This window comes from Anomaloglossus baeobatrachus, chromosome 4 (assembly GCF_048569485.1).
Source record: "Anomaloglossus baeobatrachus isolate aAnoBae1 chromosome 4, aAnoBae1.hap1, whole genome shotgun sequence".
In the NCBI taxonomy this organism is placed as follows: domain Eukaryota; kingdom Metazoa; phylum Chordata; class Amphibia; order Anura; family Aromobatidae; genus Anomaloglossus; species Anomaloglossus baeobatrachus.
Window position 1 is genome coordinate 49,668,152 of NC_134356.1, and position 25,252 is coordinate 49,693,403.

The 25,252-nt window shown below is 46.7% G+C and overlaps 1 protein-coding gene across 3 annotated transcripts in view; it reads left to right on the plus strand.

Moving 5' to 3' along the window:
- The first annotated feature begins 204 nt into the window (after positions 1-204).
- The window catches only part of LOC142301195 (LON peptidase N-terminal domain and RING finger protein 1-like), a 114,418-nt gene continuing 89,370 nt past the window's right edge, over positions 205-25,252 (plus strand). For all 3 annotated transcript variants that reach the window (XM_075342221.1, XM_075342222.1, XM_075342223.1), the window contains exon 1: positions 205-712. In XM_075342221.1, coding sequence (XP_075198336.1) covers positions 412-712 — 301 coding nt within the window. In that variant the 5' untranslated portion in view covers positions 205-411. The remainder of the gene's footprint in view (positions 713-25,252) is intronic.

The window sequence follows — 25,252 nt, forward strand, 5'->3', positions numbered from 1 at the left end:
CAGTATGTATAGAGCGGGACCCCGTGTTTTTCCCCTCACGTCACGCACGGAGCCCGCACCCCCCTCCTCTCCCGGTTATGTGACACATTATGAAACAGACTCCGGGTTGTTTCACAACAAGGGCAGGGAGTCCCCGCCTCAGCCAATAGGAGGGCGCCGTGCGCGTCATGTGACCGCCCCCTTTATGTAATGCAGCGGCACGTGTGATGTCAGGGGGCACTGCCAGCGCTTTGTGTGATGTCTGCGGTGCCCTATGGGGGCAGGAGCCGGTGCATCGCTCTGTGTCTGCACAGTGCAGCCTCTGACTTTCTCCCTGTCCTGCCCACATCTGCTTGACAATCAGCTGTGGCTTTTTGCATTGCATGCCCAGGACTGAGCACTGGCACCAGATGCTGAGGATACAGGTGCATCATGGAGCTCCTCAGTTGCCCATCCTGCCAGCAGACCTTATGGGACCCTGTCACTTTAGCCTGTGGGCACACTTTTTGCAAAAAATGCCTTAAAGAGGTTAACAGATGCCAACTCTGCAAGCAAAGGGTAAAGATCAGCGGCGCCCAGGAGCTCAGGTGCAACACGCTGCTCTCCAGCCTGCTGGACAGGTGCCTGAACATGGAGGCTAAAGTGAAGAGGATCACAAGGGACCTGGAGGGGCTGATGGCCATCCAGCAGTATGAGGACGCCGGGACGGTGGCCTGCAGAGGGATCCTCATGGGTAAGGAGCCCCGAAGGGTTAAATGAAGAACCCCCCTCACCCCTTTATCTCGCCACAGCCTCCCAACCTCTAGCATATTTACTTTCCCTCACCACTAATATTAGTTGTTTTTTTTTCCCCTTCTAAGAATCATAACTTTTTCCCATCCACATGAGGACAAAGTTGTGATTTTAATGACACCATTAATTTTACTATTTATTGGCAAAATAGGGGGGAAAACCCCCCTCCAAAGGCAGTGAAGTGGTAAAAAAACACTCAAAAAACTATTCCGCCATTGTGTTTTTTTCATGATGGTCATTGTTCTATAAGGGTACGTGCCCATGATCAGGATTCGCTGCGTCCTGGATGTGGTGGGTCCTGACTTGTGGGGCCGTGAGCCTCCTCCTCAGGAGACCATAACTGCCCATTTCCATGATCAGGCTCACGGTGTCCTGGATGCGGCGGGTCCTGACCTGCGGGGCCGTGAGCCTCCTTCTTAGGACACCACAGCTGCTTGTGCCCACGATCAGGACTCGCTGCGTCCTGGATGTGGTGGGTCCTGACCTGTGGGGCCGTGAGCAACCTCCTCAGGAGACCGCAGCGGCTCGTGCCCACAATCAGGACTCGCTGTGTCCTGGATGCGGCGGGTCCTGACCTGCGGGGCCGTGAGCCTCCTTCTTAGGACACCACAGCTGCTTGTGCCCACGATCAGGACTCGCTGTGTCCTGGATGTGGTGGGTCCTGATCTGCTGGGCCGTGAGCCTCCTCCTCAGGAGACCGCAGCTGCCAATGCCCACGATCAGGACTCGCTGAGTCCAGGATGCAGCGGGTCCTGACGTGCGGGGCCATGAGCCTCCTCCTCAGGAGACCACAGCTGCCCGTGCCCACAATCAGAACTCAGTGTGTCCCGGATGCCGCGGGTCCTGACCTGTAGGACCGTGAGCCTCAGTAGACCGCAGCTGCCCATGCCCACGACCAGGACTTGCTGCGTCCTGAATGTGGTGAGTCCTGACCTGCAGGGCCGTGAGTCTCCTCCTAGAGAGACCGCAGCTGCCCGTGCCCACGATCAGGATTCGCTGTGTCCTGGATGCGGCGGGTCCTGACCTGCAGGGCCGTGAGCCTCCTCCTCAGAAGACCGCAGATGCCCGTGCCCACGATAAGGACTCACTGCGTCCTGGATGCGGCAAGTCATGACCTGCGGGGCCGTGAGCCTCCTCCTAGAGACCGCAGCTGCCCGTGCTCACGATCAGGACTCGATGCGGTGGGTCCTGACCTGCAGGTCCATGAGCCGCCTCCTCAGGACACCGTAGCTGCTCGTGCCCACGATCAGGACTTGCTGCGTCCTGGATGCGGTGGGTCCTGACCTACGAGGCCGTGAGCCTCCTCAGGAGACCGCAGCGGCCTGTGCCCACGATCAGGGTTCAGTGCGCTGCGGTCTCTCGCTGTGTTCTCCCTACGGAGGACGCTTGTGACTCTCCAGCAAACCCTTCACATGCTGAGACTTGAAAAGCCTCACCGCAGGTCAATGATTGCTGCAGAAAAAACAAGCACAGTGGGCATGGGATTCCTATAAATCCCATCCACTGTGCTTGTACTGTACAACGCATTTTGGACACATCTGAAGCATGTTGCGTCCAAAACACTGTGAAAACTGACTGTGGGCACGGAGCCTAAAGATGTCCATGTCCCAAGTTTCTCCAGGTCAGTACTATATAGGCGTACCGTTATTTATCTCACCATGTGCACCTGACCTCTAGCATATTAATGCTTCACTCACGATCAATTTTCAGCGTAACCCCCCCCCCCTTCTAAGAACCATAACTTTTTCCCATCCACATGAGAATAAGTTGTGATTTTAAATGACACCATTTATGTTACCATTCAGTGACAATATAGGGAGGAAGGGTGGGTGGGGAAAATCAAAGTGCAGTAAAATGGTAAAAAAAAACCCCAAAAAACTGCCATTGTTTTACTTTCATGGTGTTCATTGCGCTGTAAGGCTATGTGCCCACGGGACTCTGTATCTGCGGATTTGTCTGCATCAAAATCCGCAGCTTTCCCCCGGAATCCGCACCTTTTCATAGGTGCGGATTTGACACGGATTTGACGCGGATTTTGTTGCGGATTTTGCAATTTGTTTTAATTCAATTGAATAGGCAAAATCCGCACGAAAATCCGCAACAATAATTGACATGCTGCAGATTTTTCCACATGAAAATCCGCACGATTTCCGCTGCGGAAAAATCCGCAGCGTGGGCACAGCTTTTCCCAAATGCCATAGAAATGGCTGGGAAGTAGCTGTGCTGCAGATTTCTGGAAAATCCGCGGCTTTTCCGCGAGAAATCCGCGGCAAAATTTGCGCATTTTCCGCAGCGTGGGCCCATAGCCTAAAGATGTCCATGTAACAAGTTTCTCCAGGTCAGTACGATTTAGGTGTCCGATTATTTATCTCGCCACATTTTACCGACATATAGCATATTTACATTCCCTGAAGACCAGTATTTGTCGTATTTGTTTTTTGTTTTTTTCTTCCCCTTCCAAGAACCATAACTTTTTTCCATCCATATGAGGGCGAGTTTATCTTACCATTTTTTGGCAAAATGAGGGGAAAAAACCTTTCCAAGTGCAGTGAAATGGTAAAAAATAAAAACAAAACTATTCCGCCACTGTTTTCCTTTCATTCTAGTCATTGTGTTGTAAAAATGTCCATGTAACGAGTTTCTCCAGGTCAGTACAATTGCAGCGATACCAAACAAGTGTAAGTTTATTTTTTGGGGTTTTTTTTGTAAGTGCTGAGCAAAAAACCTGAAATGTATGTTTAAGAAAAAAAAATTGATTTGTTTCATCATTGTCTTTAAAAGGAACCTGTAGCAAGATTTGGCAACTATAAGCTGCGGCCACCACCAGTGGGCTCTTATATACAACATTCTAACATGCTGTATATAAGAGCCCAGGCCGCTCTGTAGAGCGTAAAAATCACTTTATAATACTCACCTAAGGGGGCGGTGTGGTGCAGACTGGTCGGATGGGTGTCTCTGTTCTTCGATACCGGCGCCTCCTCTTTCGGCCATCTTTGTCCTCCTTCTGAAGCCTGGGTGCAGGACACGTCCTACATCATACACACTATCCGTCATTGAGGTCTTGTGCAGGCGCACTTTGATCTGCCCTGAGCAGGGCAGATCAAAGTATTGTCAAAAAATGTAAAATATTTCTTCTCCTTTTTTTTGCCTGTGTCCAGTTCTATCTTCTTAAATGATGTGAGCCTTTACAGGTGTTACCTATATTTCCTACTGACCAATGTGACAAATTCTGCATATTTACTGTGGCTGCACCCATTAAATAATTATCAGCCGTACACTTGTTGTTATCCCCGTGGAATCAAATGATCAGGCATGTTAAAATTCAACATGCCCAGTCTTTCTTTCTAAGGCTAGGTTCACACTTCCGTTGTTTTGCATCAGTCACAATCCGTCGCCTTGAGTAAAATATTTTGCAGGAATCCAGTTTTTCCCTATAGACTTCTATTAGTGACGGATTGCGACTGATGATGCTACGTTGCATCCGCTGCGTCGCGGTCAGTCGTTTAACTGACCGCCGGGCAGGAGCAACGCAGCCTGTAACGTTTTTTGAGCAGCGCAAGCCGTAGGTTTTTGCTGTGCATGCTCTCTCTGGCTCCCTGCCCCCGTAACCAGGATACACATTGGGTAACCAAGCAATGCGCTTTGGTTAGTTACCTGATATTTACACTGGTTCTGTGTGCAGGGAGCCAGCGCTAAGCGGTATACGCTGGTATCCAAGATAAATATCGGGTAACCAAGCAAAAAGTGCTTTGCTTTTAGTTACCCGATATTTACCCTGGATACGTGTGCAGGGAGCCCGACACTTCCCCACTCGACTCCGCCCCTTCCCGCACTCCGCATGTGTGTACACACACACTACACACACACACACAGTCACGCGTCCCCAGCCCTGCAGTCCCCGCGGCACTGACGTCCTCAGCGCCACAGCCCCGATCCGCTCCGCCCCCTCGCGCTCCACCCCTCGCAAACAACGGAGTCCGACAATGATTTCTGTTCTTTATCATCTGTTGTACAACGCATCAGTCACATGCGTCAAGCAAAGAAACGGAAATGTGAACCTAGCCTAAGGCATCTACCATTGGATGGGTGACTTCCATGAACATCCGATCTTCTGGACCTTTTACAGGCCTGGAAGCTCTGATCTCAGTAAGTTCTCCTTCACACGTCTGTGTCTCCGGTACGTGTTTGGTCCGTTTCCTCACATGCCGGAGACACGGGCACATGTAGACCCATTAAAATCAATGGGTCTGGTCTCACGTGCGTGTTTTGCCATGGACCGTGTGTCCGTGTGGAGCATACGGGTGCCCGTGTGCTCCACACGTAGACATGTCCGTTTTTCTCCGGCATCACGGGTGTCACACAGACCACACGGATGTGATGTGATCCGTGTGACACGCACCGGAGAAAACACGTGTCTGTACTGCTGTCTCTGGCGCTGCTGGCATTTGCTTCTGACCCCCTCTCATTATGCTCATCGCTTATTCACTGCACCGAGGACCAGAAGCAGCAGCAGCGGGAAGTCAGCAGGACCAGAGACCATAGATCAGTACCACGGACAGCAGCGACAGGTGAGCAGAAAGTTCCCGTCCTCCGTGTGTTATAACAGCACACGGAGAACACACATGTGCCATAAACACGGCACACGGAGGGCCATACGCACCTTTGACACGTCCGTTAAAAACGTGATTTTTCATGGACGTGTGAAAGAGGCCTAAGACCCAGAATCCACCGTCCCAATAGTCACAGCTGCCTCATGGCAATGTCCAGAACTGTCTCTATAATGCTTGGCTCCCTATTGGAGGCTGTCAAGCAAAGAGGGTTGAAGGTCTCTTCATGACCTCCTCTGTGACAATAAAGCTGGCCATACACATAAGATCGCTGTCAGCAGAATACATGTTTGGCTGATAGCAATCATACCCCGACCTCCTCCATACACAGGCAGCTGGCTGCAGCAGGAGCCTCTCCCCCCATCTGCCCTCTTTTCAATAGGACTAAACCTAGTGAGAACTGTCAGATGAACGTTAGTTTAGCAGACGTTTGACTCTTCCAACTCCCTCATACACATGAGCACTTTTCTCGGGCTGTCGTTCATGTGTTTTCAATGGGGAGAAAAGGGAAAGCTCATGCCAAACACTTAGTCGGGGGCTTATCCCCCCTGAAAACAAAAGGATTGGCGCTGAAATTCTAACCTCCCAATCGGTCTCTCTGAAATGAGGTCCCCAGACAGATGGTTGTCCAGTCCTGCTGATATTAGTACATTCAGTTGACATTTTTGTAATGTTTACGATAGTGCAAGTCAATGGGTGTTGGGCCATCGAAGCATAAGACTTTTTTAATGTTTTTTTTTTTTTAAATGCGTTTTTTGGTGCACGTTTTGTCACAAATATTCATGTCTCTCCGTATGCCAGGAAAGTCAATCAGAAGTGCTCTGCGTTGCTTATTTTTTCCTTGCAGATTAGGTGCACAGAATAATCTGTGGCATGTCAATTATTAGTGCGTTTTTTTTTCTGCATTTTTCAGTCCTTCCTCCCATTTACTTCATTATGAAAAATGCATGGCAAAAAACGCATCAAAAAGGCATGTTTTTTGGTGGTGTTTTTCTGCCAGAAGGTGCAGATTTGATGCAGAAAATTTCTGCACCAAATACTCAGTGTGTGCACATAGCCTACACTGCTCTACTGCAACAGTAAAAGTATATTATTAAAGGGAACCTGTCAAGTCCGAGCAGTTCTGGTTGTATATTGCTAATCCCTGCCTAACTATCCCTGTATCTAGTAGCATAGAGAAAGAGATCTTTAGAAAAAGTATGTATGAAAAAAATGAATGTGCAGTGTCCGAGGATGGTTGCGCTCACCTCTCCACTGCCATCGATGCCAGACCCTGCATTTCGGCTCAGTGCACATAACCCTGGAGTTTCGGTTATGCACACTATGAAGCCGGGTGTACGCATCACAGCTTCAAACTCATGTAGTGTGCATAACCGGAAGTCCGGGATCATCCGCTCTGAGCTGACGTAGTGACGCGCTCTGAGCAGTCCACACAAACACACACATGTACGCACAAACACACACAAACACACACATGTACGCACAAACACACACAAACAAACACGCGCGCACTCATACAGTATTATGCTCACCTTACCTTCCGTTCCACCGCAGGTCTCATGGTTCTTGTAGTTCCCGGGTACATCGCGATGCCCTTGCGGCGAACTACAAGTACCATGAGGCTGGCGGTGGAACGGAAGGTAAGGTGAGCATATAATATGTGTACCTTCCGTTTCATCGCCGGCCTCCTGGGACCTGTAGTCCGCCGCTCCGCTCCACTCCAGGCTGTGCATCGGCATACATAGCGACGAAACAGGAACTTCCTGTCACCGCTACTCAAAGGCAGCGCGCTGGCCAATCAGACGCAAGCGGCTCTGCCTTTGACATCAGCGCTCTGGGTGCGGACGTTTCGCCCTCGTCGTGATGGTAACCCGATACACAGCCCGTACCGGAGAACAGCAAGTCCCAGGAGACCGGTGATGGAACGTGCTTGTGTGTGTGTGTGTGTGTGTGTGTGTGTGTGTGTGTGTGTGTGTGTGTGTTTGTGCATGTGTGGAATGACACAATAGGGGACCAGGATGGGAAATTTAACAAGTTGTGGAATGAATTGTCTGCATTGCAATGATTTCCGAAGGGAAATCTTGCTTTGTTGAACGAGTAACTTGGTTAACAAGCACACTCCCAGAACGGATTGTTCTCATTAACCAAGGTTCCACTGTATGTGAATTGATAATTTTCTACACAACATGAGGCAAATTATTTTGATCATCTGCATGTTTAAAATATATATAATGCCTTACAGGTACAAAGGACGTAATAGATAGCTTACCTCTAAAGCCCGCTTTACACGCTGCAATATATCTTACAATGAAACAACAAAGAGCCAGCACCAATGTGCACTAAGGCATCAAATATTCCAAACTGCATTATAAAAAATTTTTTTGAGATTTTTGGCAAAAAATTGCAATTTCTTGAGCTGCTTCGCCACGTCACGGCAAATCTCATTTGAAGCAGTCCTACACTAAAATATTTTTATAAAATGTGCCATGCGGCCTCACATATAAATAGCAGAACTGCTCTCAGCAGCACTCACCTGGTCTATTGCAGTCCCGTACCCATGACTGAGTCATGGCTGTGGGCGGGACAGGTCCAAGCAAATGCTGCATGAAGTATATATATAGCCTGTGGACAAAGCCTGATGACCCAATGTGAACAGTCACCAAACGCCAAAATCTATACAGATGGAATACATCCCAAATTGGGGTGCATAGCAAGGTGGAGGTCAACCACCGACCAATTCAACAAAGAAACAACAAAGAGCCAGCACCAATGTGCACTAAGGCATCAAATATTCCAAACTGCATTCTAAAAATTTTTTTTTTTGAGATTTTTGGCAAAAAATTGCAATTTCTTGAGCTGCTTCGCCACGTCACGGCAAATCTCATTTGAAGCAGTCCTACACTAAAATATTTTTATAAAATGTGCCATGCGGCCTCACATATAAATAGCAGAACTGCTCTCAGCAGCACTCACCTGGTCTATTGCAGTCCCGTACCCATGACTGAGTCATGGCTGTGGGCGGGACAGGTCCAAGCAAATGCTGCATGAAGTATATATATAGCCTGTGGACAAAGCCTGATGACCCAATGTGAACAGTCACCAAACGCCAAAATCTATACAGATGGAATACATCCCAAATTGGGGTGCATAGCAAGGTGGAGGTCAACCACCGACCAATTCAACAAAGAAACAACAAAGAGCCAGCACCAATGTGCACTAAGGCATCAAATATTCCAAACTGCATTATAAAAATTTTTTTTGAGATTTTTGGCAAAAAATTGCAATTTCTTGAGCTGCTTCGCCACGTCACGGCAAATCTCATTTGAAGCAGTCCTACACTAAAATATTTTTATAAAATGTGCCATGCGGCCTCACATATAAATAGCAGAACTGCTCTCAGCAGCACTCACCTGGTCTATTGCAGTCCCGTACCCATGACTGAGTCATGGCTGTGGGCGGGACAGGTCCAAGCAAATGCTGCATGAAGTATATATATAGCCTGTGGACAAAGCCTGATGACCCAATGTGAACAGTCACCAAACGCCAAAATCTATACAGATGGAATACATCCCAAATTGGGGTGCATAGCAAGGTGGAGGTCAACCACCGACCAATTCAACAAAGAAACAACAAAGAGCCAGCACCAATGTGCACTAAGGCATCAAATATTCCAAACTGCATTATAAAAATTTTTTTTGAGATTTTTGGCAAAAAATTGCAATTTCTTGAGCTGCTTCGCCACGTCACGGCAAATATATCTTACAATGTGTCGTCGGGGTCACGTCGTAAGTGACGCACATCCGGCATTGTAAGGTACATTGCAGTGTGTGACAGGTACGTGCGATTGCGATTGAACGTTAAAACATTCATCGCATACAGATCGTACCTGTCTCTAGAATTGCACGTCAGGTTGTTCATCGTACCCGGGGTAGCGCACATTGCAGTGTGTGACACCCCGGGAACGATGAACAGATCTTACCTGCGTCCTGCGGCTCCCGGCCCACAATGCGGAAGGAAGGAGGTGGGTGGGATGTTTACGTCCCGCTCAGCTCCGCCCCTCCGCTTCTATTGGCTGGCTGCCGCGTGACGTCGATGTGACGCCGAACGTCCCTCCCACTCTAGGAAGTGGACTTTCGCCGCCCACATCGAGGTCGTATGGACGGGTAAGTACGTGTGACGGGGGTTAATCGTTTGTGCGGCACGTTCAACAAATTGAATGTGCCACACATACGATGGGGGCGTTGCAAATCGCATACGATATCGTAAGCGAAATTGCAACGTGTAAAGCAGGCTTAAGTCAGAGCAAATTATCATTAGAGAAAGAACTATTAATTAAATTAAGTTTTTGTGTTAGGCCGCTTTCACACTGCATTATAACCTGCGTCCACTAATACTGACGGGGCTTCTGTCTGAATTCCCCTGCATAACAGGTTTCGGACGCATTCGCCGTCGGGGCCATTGACTATACTGGTGCAGACTGGGTCGCTGTGAGCTCTGTCTTGCACCATTTTCAGGCGTATACACTTTCTGCATGCGGACACCCAGATGCAGTCTACTATGTCTGGGTGTCCACCTGCAGAAAGTGTATACACCTGAAAATAGTGCAAGACAGAGTACACGCTGACTCCGTCTGCTCCATTACAGTCTATGGCACCGTCGGCACATGCGTCCGAAACCCGTTTTGGGGAAGGTTTGGACGGAGGCCTCTGGGAGCAGTGAATGTAGGTGTGAAACAGTGTGAAAGCGGCCTGACAAGTTGTGGGTTTTTTGGCGAATATTATTTTTTTTTTCTATATCACAATCTGTATTAAAAATTTAAATCTTGCCATGTTCAAGCTGGTTATTGGGGCTTTTTTTAGAATCTGAGGCCGATTTGTATTGCAATATCTAATTTGCATATGTAAACATCATTAAAAAGGTTCATGTGTGTTATTGTGTATTGTCATTGGTGTCTCTTGTGTTATCAGTAGTCATGAGTGAGCACTACCATACTCGGGTGCCCAGTACTCGTAACTAGTGATGAGTGAGCACTACCATACTCGGGTGCCCAGTACTCGTAACTAGTGATGAGTGAGCACTACCATACTCGGGTGCCCAGTACTCGTAACTAGTGATGAGCGAGCACTACCATACTCGGGTGCTCAGTACTCGTAACTAGTGATGCGCAAGCACTACCATGCTCGGGTGCTCAGTACTCGTAACTAGTGATGAGCGAGCACTACCATGCTCGGGTGCTCAGTACTCGTAACTAGTGATGCGCGGGCACTACCATGCTCGGGTGCTCGGTACTCGTAACTAGTGAGGAGCGGGCACTACCATGCTCGGGTACTCTGTACTTGTAACTAGTGATGAGCGGGCACTACCATGCTCAGGTGCTCAGTACTCGTAACTAGTGATGAGCAGGCACTACCATGCTCGGGTGCTCAGTACTCGTAACTAGTGATGAGCGGGCACTACCATGCTCGGGTGCTCGGTACTTGTAACTGATGAGCGGGCACTACCATGCTCGGGTGCTTGGTACTTGTAATTAGTGATGAGCGGGCACTACCATGCTCGGGTGCTCGGTACTTGTAATTAGTGATGAGTGGGCACTACCATGCTCGGGTGCTCGGTACTTGTAATTAGTGATGAGTGAGCACTACCATGCTCGGGTGCTCAGTACTCGTAACTACGTTCGGGTGTCCGTCTGCAGAAAACGTATATGTGCAAAAATGGCACAAAACAGAGCACACGCTAACGCAGTTCGCTCCATTACAGTGAATGGCCCTGCTGGGCACATGCGTCCGGAACACGCTTTGCAGAGTGGGGGAGGGGCGGTTCGGACGGATCCTCCAACGGGATCTGTGGACGTAGGGGAAAACGCAATGTGAAAGGAGCCTAAGAGTACTATGCCTTTAAACAATATGGGACAGCCCATATGATGATGTCATGTCTTTGGAAGCTTCTGATAGGTTTATTGGCAACTCTGAGTTAATTATAGACACATCTGTGAATATACAAAAGAATAAAGTTTTTATGCTCACCAGTGTTGTTCAAATACTGACACCCGAGTTACTATAGGATAGGAGTCCGATTACAAAGCCGTGGACTAGCGGGGTAAAACATCATAGAGAAGGGAAAAAAATCTGAATCCTCCAAATAAAATATAAATCTTTTATTTTAATCTTGTCTACACCTGTGAATGTATTTTAATGCACACCTGAAACACACTGCTTCTTTGTGTAGTATCATGGGAAAGTCAAAGAAATCAACCAAGATCTCAGGAAGAGAATTGTGGACTTGCACATGTCTGATTCATGCTTGGGTGTAATTTCCAGATATCTGAAGGTGCCTCTATCATCTGTACAAACAATTATATGCAAGTACAAACAAGATGGGAATGTCCAGCCATTATACCGCTCAGGAAGAAGACAGGTTCTGTGTACCAGAGATGAAAGTGCTTTGGTCAGACATGTGCATATCAACCCAAGAACAAAAGCAAAATACCTTGTGAAGTTGCTGGCAGAGGCTGGTAAGATTGTGTCATTGTCCACAGTGAAACGAGTACTGTTTCAACATGGGCTGAAAGGCCACTGCCAGAAAGAAGCCATTACTCCAAAAGAAACATAAAAAAGCCAGGTTACTGTTTGCATATTCACACTGGAACAAAGACCTTAATGTTTGGAGACATTTCATGTGGTCTGATGAAACTAAAATTGAACTTTGGCCATAATGACCATTGTTCCAGTTGGTGGAAATAGGGAGAAGTTCGGAAGCCTAAGAACACCATCCCAACTGTGAAACATGGGGGAGGCATCATCATGTTGTGGGGTTGTTTTGCTGCAGGAGGGACTGGTGCACTTCACAAAATAGATGACATCATGAGGAAAGATGATTATGTGGCAATACTGAAGCAACATCTCAAGACATCAGCCAGGAACTTAAAGATTGGGTGGAAATGGGATTTCCAAATGGAAAATGACCCGAAGCATACTGCCAAACTGGTTATAAAGTGGCTTAAGGATAACAAAGTCAATGTTTTGTAGTGGGCATCAGAAAGCCCTGATCTCAATCCTATTGAAAATTTATAGGCAAAGCTGAAAAAAGTGGTGTGAGCAAGATGACCTACAAACATGGCTCAGCTACACCAGTTCTGTCAGGAGGAATGGGCCCAAATTCCTACCAACTATTGTGAGAAGCTCGTGGAAGGAGATCCAAAACGTTTCCGCCAAGTCACACAGTGTAAGGGCAATGGCATCAAATACTTATGAAATGTATGCAAACCTTTTGATTTTGCAAAAAGTAATAAAAATGTCTTAGGCTATGTGCGCACTTACCGGATTTTGCCGCGGATTTTTTGCGGTTTTGCTGCATGTTTCGCTGCAGAAAATGTTCATAACATCTCTGCAGTGAATCACCAGCAAAACCTATGGGCAAAAAAAATCCTGTGCGCACTGGGCGGAATTTGACAGCTGCATGTTTTGCTGCGGGATTCCCGCAGCAAAAACAATTGCATGTCACTTCTTTTCCGCACGTCGCTGCGGGATTTCACTCCATTGACTCCAATGTTAATCGTGAAATCCCGCAGGGAATAACGCAGGCAGCAAATTCTGTGCGGTTCACTGCGTTTTCCTGCGTTATTCCCTGCGGTATTTCGCGGTTTACCTCCGGTAATGTACATCGCTTGTCTGCGGTTTTGCAGGGAAGTGATGTCATTACAGGAAGAGGAAGCCGTGCAGAGAGTAAACACACACACAGATCACACACACACACACACACATCACAGACATAGAACACAGACACATAGAACATACATAGAAAGAAAACGGAAATATAGAAAACAAAGAACGTGGGCTCCGCTGCATATTTACCTTCCAGCCGAGGTAAGCACACAGCGGCGGCCCGGTATTCTCAGGCTGGGGAGGGAGAGGGGCAGGGTTAATGTCCCCCGCCTCACTCCCCCTCCGGCAGCCAAGAATATCAGCCGCAGCTGCCCCGGGACTGTCGCATGCATTATGCGGCAGTACCGGCGTGTCCCCGGCTCTTCCTGCCGCCGTGTAGCAGTGGCAGCAGGGTAATACAAGGGGTTAATGGTGGCGGATCGCCAAAAATCTCAAAAAAATTTTTATAATGCAGTTTGGAATGTTTGATGCCTTAGTGCACATTGGTGCTGGCTCTTTGTTGTTTCTTTGTTGAATTGGTCGGTGGTTGACCTCCACCTTGCTATGCACCCCAATTTGGGATGTATTCCATCTGTATAGATTTTGGCGTTTGGTGACTGTTCACATTGGGTCATCAGGCTTTGTCCACAGGCTATATATATACTTCATGCAGCATTTGCTTGGACCTGTCCCGCCCACAGCCATGACTCAGTCATGGGTACGGGACTGCAATAGACCAGGTGAGTGCTGCTGAGAGCAGTTCTGCTATTTATATGCGAGGCCGCATGGCACATTTTATAAAAATATTTTAGTGTAGGACTGCTTCAAATGAGATTTGCCGTGACGTGGCGAAGCAGCTCAAGAAATTGCAATTTTTTGCCAAAAATCTCAAAAAAATTTTTATAATGCAGTTTGGAATGTTTGATGCCTTAGTGCACATTGGTGGTGGCTCTTTGTTGTTTCTTTGATCATGTCAGCGTCTATGTGACAGCTGACATGATCAACCCGTAAGTAAAGTGAATAAAACACACACACAGAAAAATCCTTTATTTTAAATAAAACAAACAAGCCTCATTCACCATTTTATTAACCCCTCCCGAAACAAAGCTCCGGCGTAATCCACAGCTCCGGCGTAATCCACAGGTCCTGCGCTGCTTACATCTAGCCGTGACTGACACACAGCGCTGAATTACCTCTGCTGTCTCGCAGCGAGACAGCATAGGTAATTACCGGTTATTTCCCACGGCCGGTAATGTGAACTCACTGCCGACCGTGGGAAATGCAGCGATCTGTCCTCTATCTGTCTATCTATCTATCTATCCCTCTATCTATTCTTCTGTCTCTTTGTCTATCTACTATCTCAGAATGAAATAACTTTTTTTTTTTTTTTCAATGTGCTTTATTGCATTGAATGCAATAAAGCACATCCCAACCCGCACGCGGCAATACCGCGAACAATACCGCGGTTAAACCGCGGCAAACCGCATGCGGTTTTCGGGTGCGGTTTCCCGCGGTTTTTTACCGCGGGTGCGGTAATCTTTGAATACCTGCGGAATTTTCTTGAGAAAATTCCATTTTCCAGTGCGCACATAGCCTTAATACTTTTCTCTCATTATTCTGGATTTTGGCAAATATAAATAATTTTGGTTCCTAATTGACCTAAAATGGGAATGATTTATTCTGATTTCATGTCAGATAGCGACAAAAACCATACAGCTATGTCGTTCTAGATAGTGAATGGAAAACTTCTGGTTTCAACTGTATGAGGGAGTTGGAACCATGGAAATTGAAGAGTCGGAGGTTTAGCTTACCAACTCCGCAGCATGGTTAGAGTGAACTCTCGGATGGACTCAACTCGACTACTGAGCATAATGGAATTGGTAGTCCTGCCTCTGATGAGCCTTCTGAAAACTCTTCATGAAAGTATAAGGAAGTGAGTTTTAAAAATAACCGGGACTGAGTCTTCAAATTGGGACAGTTCCGTTGAATCCGGGACGATTAGGAACTATGGATTACTGATGAGGTCCTGCAAATTGAACAAGGTTGCCAACTGGAAATAATTTTTACAGACATTGGAAAACCATAATAAATAACTGATTTGTAAGTGATACCTGTCTACAGCCCGTAATCCTGATATGAAGACATCAGATACACTGTCATTACTCTCTCATGGCTCTGGTCGTGCAGAGCCAATGTATGTGTTTGTTTTCCTCCTGTCGGTTTCTTCCGGGGGTTAGGTCATTTCGGAGGAGCCTATTCTGTCTGGCCTTGTTCCGGGGGTCTCGTTGGTTTTTATTGGAGTTGTCTCTCTCTGAACGCTGCCAGTAATAGTTCCTGCTTTGCAGTGTTTGCTTCCTAGTTCCCGTGAGTTTCTGATCTTGTCCTCCTTCCAAGTACTCCCTCCTCTGACCTTCGTTCCGTCCCGTCTTGTCTTACTTCCCTCTCTCTGTTTCGCTCTCCTCCTGACCTCCGTTCCGTCTAGTCTTGTCTTCCCTATCTCTGTACCCGGTCTCCTCCTGACCTTTGTTCCATCCAATCTTGTCTTACTTCCCTGTCTCTGTACCCGCTCTCCTCCTTACCTTTGTTCCGTCCAGTCTTGTCTTACTCCTCTCTGCTCCCTCCTCTATACTTACTTGTCTGCTCAGCCTCTTGACCCCGGTGTGTGTACTCCGACTTCGGCTCTGCTTTACTCTTGCTTTTGATGTGACCTCCTGGCTTTCCGACCCTCTGCACTCACCCAACTCCGGCTTTGCTTGCTCCTCTGTACAGATGTGACTTCCTGGCACCGACTTTAGGCTTACTGACCACTCTCTTGCATCCCTGCATTGGTGCTAGTGACCTCCAGTTGGCTTGCGCTAGACTGCACTCAGGAACACTCCATCCTCTCGGAGTTCCTGTGCCCCCTAGTGGTAGCATCACATACATTTCACTGTAATCTCTCTAAAATGATGATAATTAGTCAAAATAATCTGTATAAAGCGGGCTTTACACGCTGCGAAATCGCTAATGCGGAGTCGTTGGGGTCACGGAATTCGTGACGCACATCCGGCCGCATTAGCGATGCCGTTGCGTGTGACACCGATAAGCGATTTTGCATCGTTGCACAAACGTGCAAAATCGCTAATCGGCGACATGGGGGTCCATTCTCAAATCTCGTTACTGCAGCAGTAACGAGGTTGTTCCTCGTTCCTGCGGCAGCACACATCGCTGCGTGTGACGCCGCAGGAACGAGGAAGCTCCCCTTACCTGCCTCCCGGCCGCTATGAGAAAGGAAGGAGGTGGGCGGGATGTTACGTCCCGCTCAGCTCCGCCCCTCCGCTGCTATTGGGCGGCGGTTCAGTAACGTCGCTGTGACGCCGCACGGACCGCCCCCTTAGAAAGGAGGCGGTTCGCCCGTTACAGCGACGTCGCCGGACAGGTATGTATGTGTGACGGCTGTTGTGCGACACGGGCAGCGATTTGCCCGTGTCGCGCAACAGATGGGGGCGGGTACCCACACTAGCGATATCGGGACCGATATCGCAGTGTGTAAAGTAGCCTTTAGTTTCTTCAGCTTCAAAAAAAAAACATGGACACCTGAATTTTTTATTTTTATGGATAGGGCAAAAAATTCCCTATTTGTACCAACTGTCCTCAAATTTCTTGCCAGTTAGCAATCCTAGTATCAATTCGCACCATCTCTAGTTTCCATGTTTTTTTTTTAATTTTTGCCCTGGTTTTAGTTAGTTGTGTGTAAAAAAAAAAAATAGCTTTGAGCTGATTATTCACAATATTTAATTAGTGGGTGAAATGTGGGACAGTAATGCTGGCCATACACATCCAACAGCTAGTCTCGGCTTGGCCAAGCGTGCAGGTATTCTCAATGCGGAGAAGGCAATAAACCAGTTCCAGATACCAATGTGTCAGATTTTTCTCCCCATGTCTGGTGTTCGGAGAGGTTAGACACCCCCTTCCCATGCACTGGAATAGGTGGTATACTCATTCCACAGAATTATACCAGATCGGACAATTTCCATTCAATATTAGATTCGCTTACAACCATAATTCAAAATTCAGCAGGCCTGTAGGCCTCCGTACACGGATGGATGGCGCGACACATTTGTCTGACATAAGACTAATTTTTTTTCTGTCGAATGTGACGGAATCTGTGATAAATGCTCCTGATAGAAGCCTCTTTCGCCGATATATTATCTCTCCGGCTGCTCATCCTTTCACTTGAGGAGCCATGTTATGTAAGAATCTGCGTTGTTACCTGGCAACCTGCAAAGAACGATTACAAGGAAGTAACCGGGAATGTTGTGTTCCCTTCATTGACATAGATATGAGGATCAGGTGACAGCACTTTATGTAAGAGGTTGTGACGTGTAGAATTACACACGTAAGTGATTATATAAATAAGGCTTAAAGGGGTTGTCCAAAAGCAAAATAGTTTTTTGTTTTTTATTTGCGCCTACTTTTGAGTGCAGTCCGATCCATAGGACTGAGCTAGCTTCGGGAATGGTGTTTCCTCTATCTGAAGTCAAAGCACCGCTGCAGGCTGTGATTGGTTGCAGGTGTTGTGTGACTAAAGGGTGCTTTACACGCTGCGACATCGCTAGCGATCTCGTTAGCGATATGACATGCCAGATCGCAGATACGATTTGCCGAGATCGCACATGTGATCGGCGCTATAAAAACAACCTATGTGCGATCTTGGCAAATCGTATCTGCGATCTGGCGTGTCACATCGCTAACGAGATCACCTACCGATGTCGCAGCGTGTAAAGCACCCTTTAGAAAAGCATATCGTCAGATGTTTCTCTGACCATTGTAGCGGTTCTGCTACTCCCCATTGGAGCAAACAACTTCTTCTGGAGCCTTAAGAGACCTCCGGTGTAGCCTGTGTTGTGTCCACGAGTGAGCTGGAGGGTATGTCTCCATTTGTTATTTTTAAACAATTCATGCCTTTATAAAAAGAAAAAAAAATATAATAATAATATTAATGTGTTGGACAACTTCTGTAAAGAAACCCTTCCATCGAAGTGTTTTCTTCTAAATATATGCAATCATCATATTACAAATCACTGTGTGCTTACAATTGCTCATTTTGCCTTTCTACCCAGTAAATTCTTCTCTTTCTCCATAGACTTGAGATAGAATGAGATAATGAAAATCTGCAGTTAAAAAAAAAAAATGCACATGTAATCAGCACACATCTTTATCAATAAAGTTTTATCAAATCACAGTAATGTCTGCACGCTGCAGTTTTGTGTTCACTAAGCATCCAAAGACAAAAAAAGCATGCAAAGACACATGCATTTACCATGTGTTTTTTGACAATACATTTTTTTTATTCAATGGGTGAAAAATAGTGATAGGCGAACCCAAACTGTAAAGTCCAACCCTCGCGGGTAAAAATAAAGGAAAAAACAATAAAGTGAGCGCACTATACTTACCGAGTCAGCTGTAACTGCTCCCGCTGCATCTCATTTATTCCTGGGGCTGCTCATTGCCTTCATTGAATATGCACTGCTTCCCTCGCCCACCGGCGTCTGTGATTGGTTGCAGTCAGACCCGCCCCCACGCTGAGTGCGACAGCATATCTGACGCTTCCAATCACAAAGCTGGTCTGGAAGAATGAGAACTTGACATCTTTGCTCCAGAAGAGATTGTCACAGGGTAACACAGGCAGGCAGTTATCAACTACCCCCCAATATGTGCTTAGACCCATAGGAAAAAAGGTCCCATGTAACCCCTTTTAAGAGGAGTGCGCCTCTAAAAAGAATTTGGCTCATCTTTCAGCTGCTACTCACCTCCACCAAAAATGTACACTAGCCCCTGACTGTTTGTACATTTTTTACATGCTCTGGGGTGTAAATTATGATGAATTTGTAGGTGCGCTCGGCCACACCTTGACTCTGCCAAGCCGTGCTCACATTTTTAAAAAGTTGATGCAGCTGATTAGGACCAACATAAAAAATGGCAAAAAGTTGCAAATGATGTGTGCCGCTAGATGTTGTGCAAAAAATGGTGGCATTTCAGGCACTTTTATGACAGAAAACTGGCCTAAACTGCTGGAGGAATCGGGCCCCATACTCCAAAGTAAGAACCAAAAAATAATGATGAATGGGTCCTTTAGAGTTTCAATTTTAGACATGTTTTAAGATGTCTGCTTTCTGTCAATGTATACATTGTTCTCTACATCCAAACGTAAAAAAAAAAATCATACAGTCCTAATAATGGTCATAGCAGAAGGGTTCATACAATGCTTTAAAAAAATCCCCGAAAACATTGTAAATATATTGTATTTTTTAGACCTTAAGACACATTTTTAATTAGAAAAACTCCTGATAAAAAGTATGTGCGTCTTATGGCCCGGAAGCAGCTTCCTGTGATGGAGGAGAACACTGACACTGTGAACTCCCCGAACACAGAGAGAAATGCTCTCCCCTCCTAATGCAAACTCATCTATGTGATTGGTGCAGAGCAGGAGAGAAGGCTACCGGACCCGAATATGTGTGTCTATATGTGCATGTATCAGAGCTGTGTGTCTATATGTGCATGTAGTTTGCATGTAGCACAGCTGTGCGCATGTAATACACACTGCAAAGAGATACTAACACTATTACTATTACATTCCTATTCTACCCTAGTAAAATAAAATTAGTTCTAATGACCACTCTACTTTACATTATCAGGGAAGATTTAATTAATAGGAAAAAAGTGTTTTTAATATTTTCAGCTGTCTAAACCTAGGGAGTACTTTATGGTAAAGAGCGTCTTATAGGCTCGAACAAGCATCGGGGTGCTCGGTTATTCGCAGTGCTCAGATGTGTCGTTCATGAACCATCAAACGCAAAGCACAGGCACACTTTACTGAAAGATTGGCGCAGGCTGCCCTTTGAGAGCCACTTAGAGTCTCTGAATAGCTCTCACTGGGGTTAAAAACAATGTTTTCCGATGTAATGCTTACCCCCCCACTCCCCACCCCCCCCCCAAAAAACCCAGTCTTCTCTTTCCCGGAAATTCTCTGTTTATGGCTGGCTGTATGTTGGCGGAGAGCCGATCTGCCCAATCTGTGACTTCCATTATACCCGTTACTCGAGTTGAGCCCATCCGAGCGTCTGAACAACTTAACTCTAGTAACGAGCACTCAACCTTTGTAGTGTTCACTCATCAGTACTCATTACGAGTAGTACTGAGTACGGTAGTGCTCACTCATCACTAGTCAGGATTAGTGATGAACGAGCACTACCATGCTCTTAATGAGCAATTTGATGCTCAAATGGGCTTGACTTGTATATATAATGAAAGTCAATGGGGAACTCAAGCGTCCAACTGGTCATTACGAGAAGCAAGCACCCGAGCATGGTAGTGCCCGCTAATCACTAGTTACACGCACTGATCAACTGAACATGGTAGTGTCCGCTCATTACTAGTTACCGAGCACCCGAGCATGGTAGTGCTCTCTCATCACTAGTTATGAGTAGCGAGCACCCGAGTAGGATAGTGCCTGCTCATCACTAGTTACGAGTGCCGAGCATGGTAGTGCTCGCTCATCCCTAGTTACACGCACTGATCACCCGAGCATGGTAGTGCTCTCTCATCACTAGTTATGAGTAGTGAGCACCCGAGTAGGATAGTGCCCGCTCATCACTAGTTACGAGCACTGAGCACCTGAGCATGGTAGTGCTCGCTCATCACTAGTTACGAGTACTGAGCACCCGAGCATGGTAGTCACTAGTTACGAGTACTGAGCACCCGAGCATGGTAGTGCCCGCTCATCACTAGTTACACGCACTGATCACCTGAGCATGGTAGTGCTCTCTCATCACTAGTTACACGCACTGATCACCCGAGCATGGTAGTGCTCTCTCATCACTAGTTACACGCACTGATCACCCGAGCATGGTAGTGCTCTCTCATCACTAGTTATGAGTAGCGAGCACCCGAGTAGGATAGTGCCCGCTCATCACTAGTTACGAGTGCTGAGCATGGTAGTGCTCGCTCATCACTAGTTACGAGTACTGAGCATGGTAGTGCTCACTCATCACTAATTACGAGTACCGAGCACCCGAGCATGGTAGTGCTCACTCATCACTAGTTACACGCACTGATCACCCGAGCATGGTAGTGCTCTCTCATCACTAGTTACACGCACTGATCACCCGAGCATGGTAGTGCTCTCTCATCACTAGTTATGAGTAGCGAGCACCCGAGTAGGATAGTGCCCGCTCATCACTAGTTACGAGTGCTGAGTAGAGTTGAGCGCGGTTCGTGGTTCTCCAGTTCTAGGCTCGAGTGATTTTGGGGCTGTTCTAGATCGAACTAGAACTCGAGCTTTTTTGCAAAAGCTCGATAGTTCTAGATACGTTCGAGAACGGTTCTAGCAGCAAAAAGGGCTTTTTACAGCTACAGTGTGCAGGAGCCATTGCTGGCAGCCTGCCAGAAGCTGGTAACCAAGATAAACATCGGGTATCCAACCAAAGCGCTTTGGTTAGTAACCCGATGTTTATCCTAGTTACGTGCAGGAAGCCCACACTTCCCCGCTCAGCTCGCTCCGCCCCCTCCTGCCCGCGGCATGTACACACACACACACACTCACTCACTCACTCACTCACACACACACACACACACACACACACACACACACACACACACACACACACACACACACACATGGTCCCGCTCGGCTTACCTGCGGTGATGAAGTCCCGCCATCCCGACCTCAGCGCTGTCACTGTCCTCCATGGCCGCCGCTTGTCACATCACCTCTCGCTTCCGACCCGAGACTGACTAGCGGTGACGTCACGGGCCTCTCGCGATACTTGGTGTGAAGACGCCGGTCATTGAACTCAGTGACAGGGGCTGTCAGCAGTGCTGGAGATCAGCGCAGGTAATGTACCTCGCTGACAGCAGCACTTGTCATGCCCTGCAGTGACCTGGGCTGACCCATTGATGTTAGCTCAGGTCACTGCACTGCTCTCCCAGCCAATGGGGAACATCCTGCTCTTCATTGACTGGGACAGTGTGGATCGTCATGGCAACCCCTTGGATTACAGCAGACCTGGATTTGTTTTTCATTCTAATAAATTGGTTAAAGAGGGAATGTTTTGGGGAGTGTTTTTTCAAATAAAAATGTGTTTGTTGTCTATTTTTTTTATTACTGACTGGGTTGGTGATGTCGGGTATCTGATAGACGCCTGACCTCACCAACCCCAGGGCTTGATGCCAGGTGACATTACACACCTGGTATTAACCCCATATATTACCCCGTTTGCCACCGCACCAGGGCGCGGGATGAGCTGGGGCGAAGCACCAGGATTGGCGCATCTAATGGATGCGCCACTTCTGGGGCGGCTGCGGCCTGCTATTTTTAGGCTGGGGAGAGTCCAATAACCATGGACCTCCCTAGTCTGAGAATATCAGGCCCCAGCTGTCTGCTTTACCTTGGCTGGTGATCCAATTTTGGGGACCCCCTGTTTTTTTTTTATAATTATTTATTTAATTTAAAATAACAGCGTGGGGTGCCCTCAGTTTTGGATTACCAGCCAAGGTGAGGTTGCCAGCTGTGGTCTGCAGGCTGCAGCCGTCTGCTTTACCCTAGCTGGCTACAAAACTAGGGGGAACCCTACGTCATTTTTTTTTTTCATTTTTTTTGGCTAAATACAAAGCTAAGCACCCCTTAGTGCCACATGAAAGGCACCAAAGGGTGCTCCACTTTTTCTCCACTTTTTCTCCACTTTTTCTCCACTTTTTCTCCACTTTTTCTCCACTTTTTCTACATTTTTTTTTTCTCCATTTTTTTCTCCACTTTTTCTCCATTTTTACTCCACTTTTTCTCCACTTTTTTCTCCACTTTTTTCTCCACTTTTTCTCCACTTTTTCTCCACTTTTTCTCCACTTTTTCTCCACTTTTTCTCCACTTTTTCTCCACTTTTTCTCCACTTTTTCTCCATTTTTTTCTCCACTTTTTATCCACTTTTTCTCCGTTCTTTTTCTATGGTCAGTCTACCCATTAGTTCTGCCATGCATACTGTAGCTCTACACCTACTGCACATGTTACTTTATGATTGACATCTCTTTCGTACCAGAGCTGTCTAAGCCTACTCTGACCCCATATTTGTCATTACTATATTGTCCTTGTACTGTATTATGACATTTGTATCATGTGTTTCATTTCTTGCTGTGTTGCAATTTTTTTGCTGCATCCCAATTGTACCTCTACATTGTTCGAGTTTATGTTATTGTTCTCTCACTCTTATGTGATACTGATTATTGTCATTTTTCATGATTACAAGCAGATAAGTCCAATCTGACGAAGGCTCAGGCCGAAACGTCATTTGTAACTTGTTTTGGACAAAAACATATATGCTTATGAAAATTTTTTTTTCTTAATACGGACCAATAAAGAGTGATTTTGCATTACTATCCGTTGTGACTTACTGACTTAGTCTGGGAGATTTAGAGTGCCGAGGTTACTCACTAATTTTATCTATTATTACCTCTGAGCACCTATATACCAGTGAGCAGAGCTTCCTCTACAGTAGTTCTCCTGATTAGGCATGCCCTTACCTCATGAGCAGGGCATTGCAGCTTTGGTAGCAACCATTACGACATGGACTCTGCTGCTGTGGACCCGGGGAGAGTGAGTGCAGATTCATTGCACCCACACTCCTCACATGAAGGGTCCGCACTCCTAGAAAATGGGGGATACGTTCCCTGAGTGTCTCCCCCCCCGATATTCTAGACGGTCCAGAGTCGTCGTGGGACCCCTTTATTTTTTTTCTTACAATAAATTGGTGAAAGAGGAAATGTTTTGGGGACTGTTTTTTCAAATAAATTTCTTTTGTCGATTTTTTTTTTTTTTTTTTTTTTTTTTTTTTTTTTTTTTTTTTTGTTAGTACTGACAGTTTATGATGTTGGGTATCTAATAGACGCCATGACATCACAAACTGCTGGGCTTGATCTCAGGTGACTTTACAGCTAGTATCAACCCGATTTATTACCCCGTTTGCCACTGCACCAGGGCACGGGATGAGCTGGGGTGAAGCGCCAGGATTGGCGCATCTAGTGGATGCGCCACGTCTGGGGTGCCTGCGGCCTGCTATTTTTAGGCTGTGAAGGCCCAATAACTATGGACCTTCCCACCCTGAGAATACCAGACCACAGCTGTCTGCTTTACCTTGGCTGGTGATCCAATTTGGGGGGGACCCTACTTTTATTGTGTAATTATTAATATTTATAAAATAATTATAAAAAAGAGCCTGAGGGGACCTCCACATTGGATCCCCAACCACGGTAAAGCTGCCAGCTGTGGTTTTCAGGCTACAGCCGTCTGCTTTACCCTAGCTGGCTATCAAAAATGGGGGGACCCAACGTCATTTTTTTTTTAACTATTTTTTAAATAGAAAAAATTAATGGGCTTCCCTGTATTTTGATTGCCAACCAAGGTAACGGCAGGCAGATGGGGGTGGCAACCCATAGCTGTCTGCTTTATCTGCTGAGAATCAAAAATACCGCGGAGCGCTACGTCATTTTTTTAAAGATTTATTTTTACAGCACTGTGATGTCCAGCAATCAAAATACAGGGAAGCCCATTTTATTTTTAGTTATTTAAATAAATAATTAAAAAAAATATATATGGGCTCCCGCTGCATTTTTTGTATTGCTAGCTAAGGGTAATCCAAGCAGCTACTGGCTGCTAACCCCCACTGCTTGGTGTTACCTTCACTGGCAATGGAAAATCCAGGGAAGCATTTTTTATTTTTTTTTGCCAAAAAACTACAAAAAAAGGACGTGAGCTTCGCCATATTTTTGTATGCTAGCCAGGTACAGCAGGCAGGTGCTGGAAGAGTTGGATACAGCGCCAGAAGATGGCGCTTCTATGAAAGTGCCATTTTCTGAGGCGGCTGCAGACTGCAATTCACAGCAGTGGGGCCCAGAAAGCTCAGGCCAACCTGTGCTGCGGATTCCAATCCCCAGCTGCCTAGTTGTACCTGGCTGGACACAAAAATTGGGCGAAGCCTACGTCATTTGTTTTCTAATTATTTCATGAAATTCATGAAATAATAAACAAAAGGGCTTCCCTTTATTTTTGGTTCCCAGCCGGGTACAAATAGGCAACTGGGGGTTGGGGGCAGCCGTACCTGCCTGCTGTACCTGGCTAGCATACAAAAATATGGCGAAGCCCACATAATTTTTTCAGGGGGCGAAAAACTTCTGCATACAGTCCTGGATGGAGTATGCTGAGCC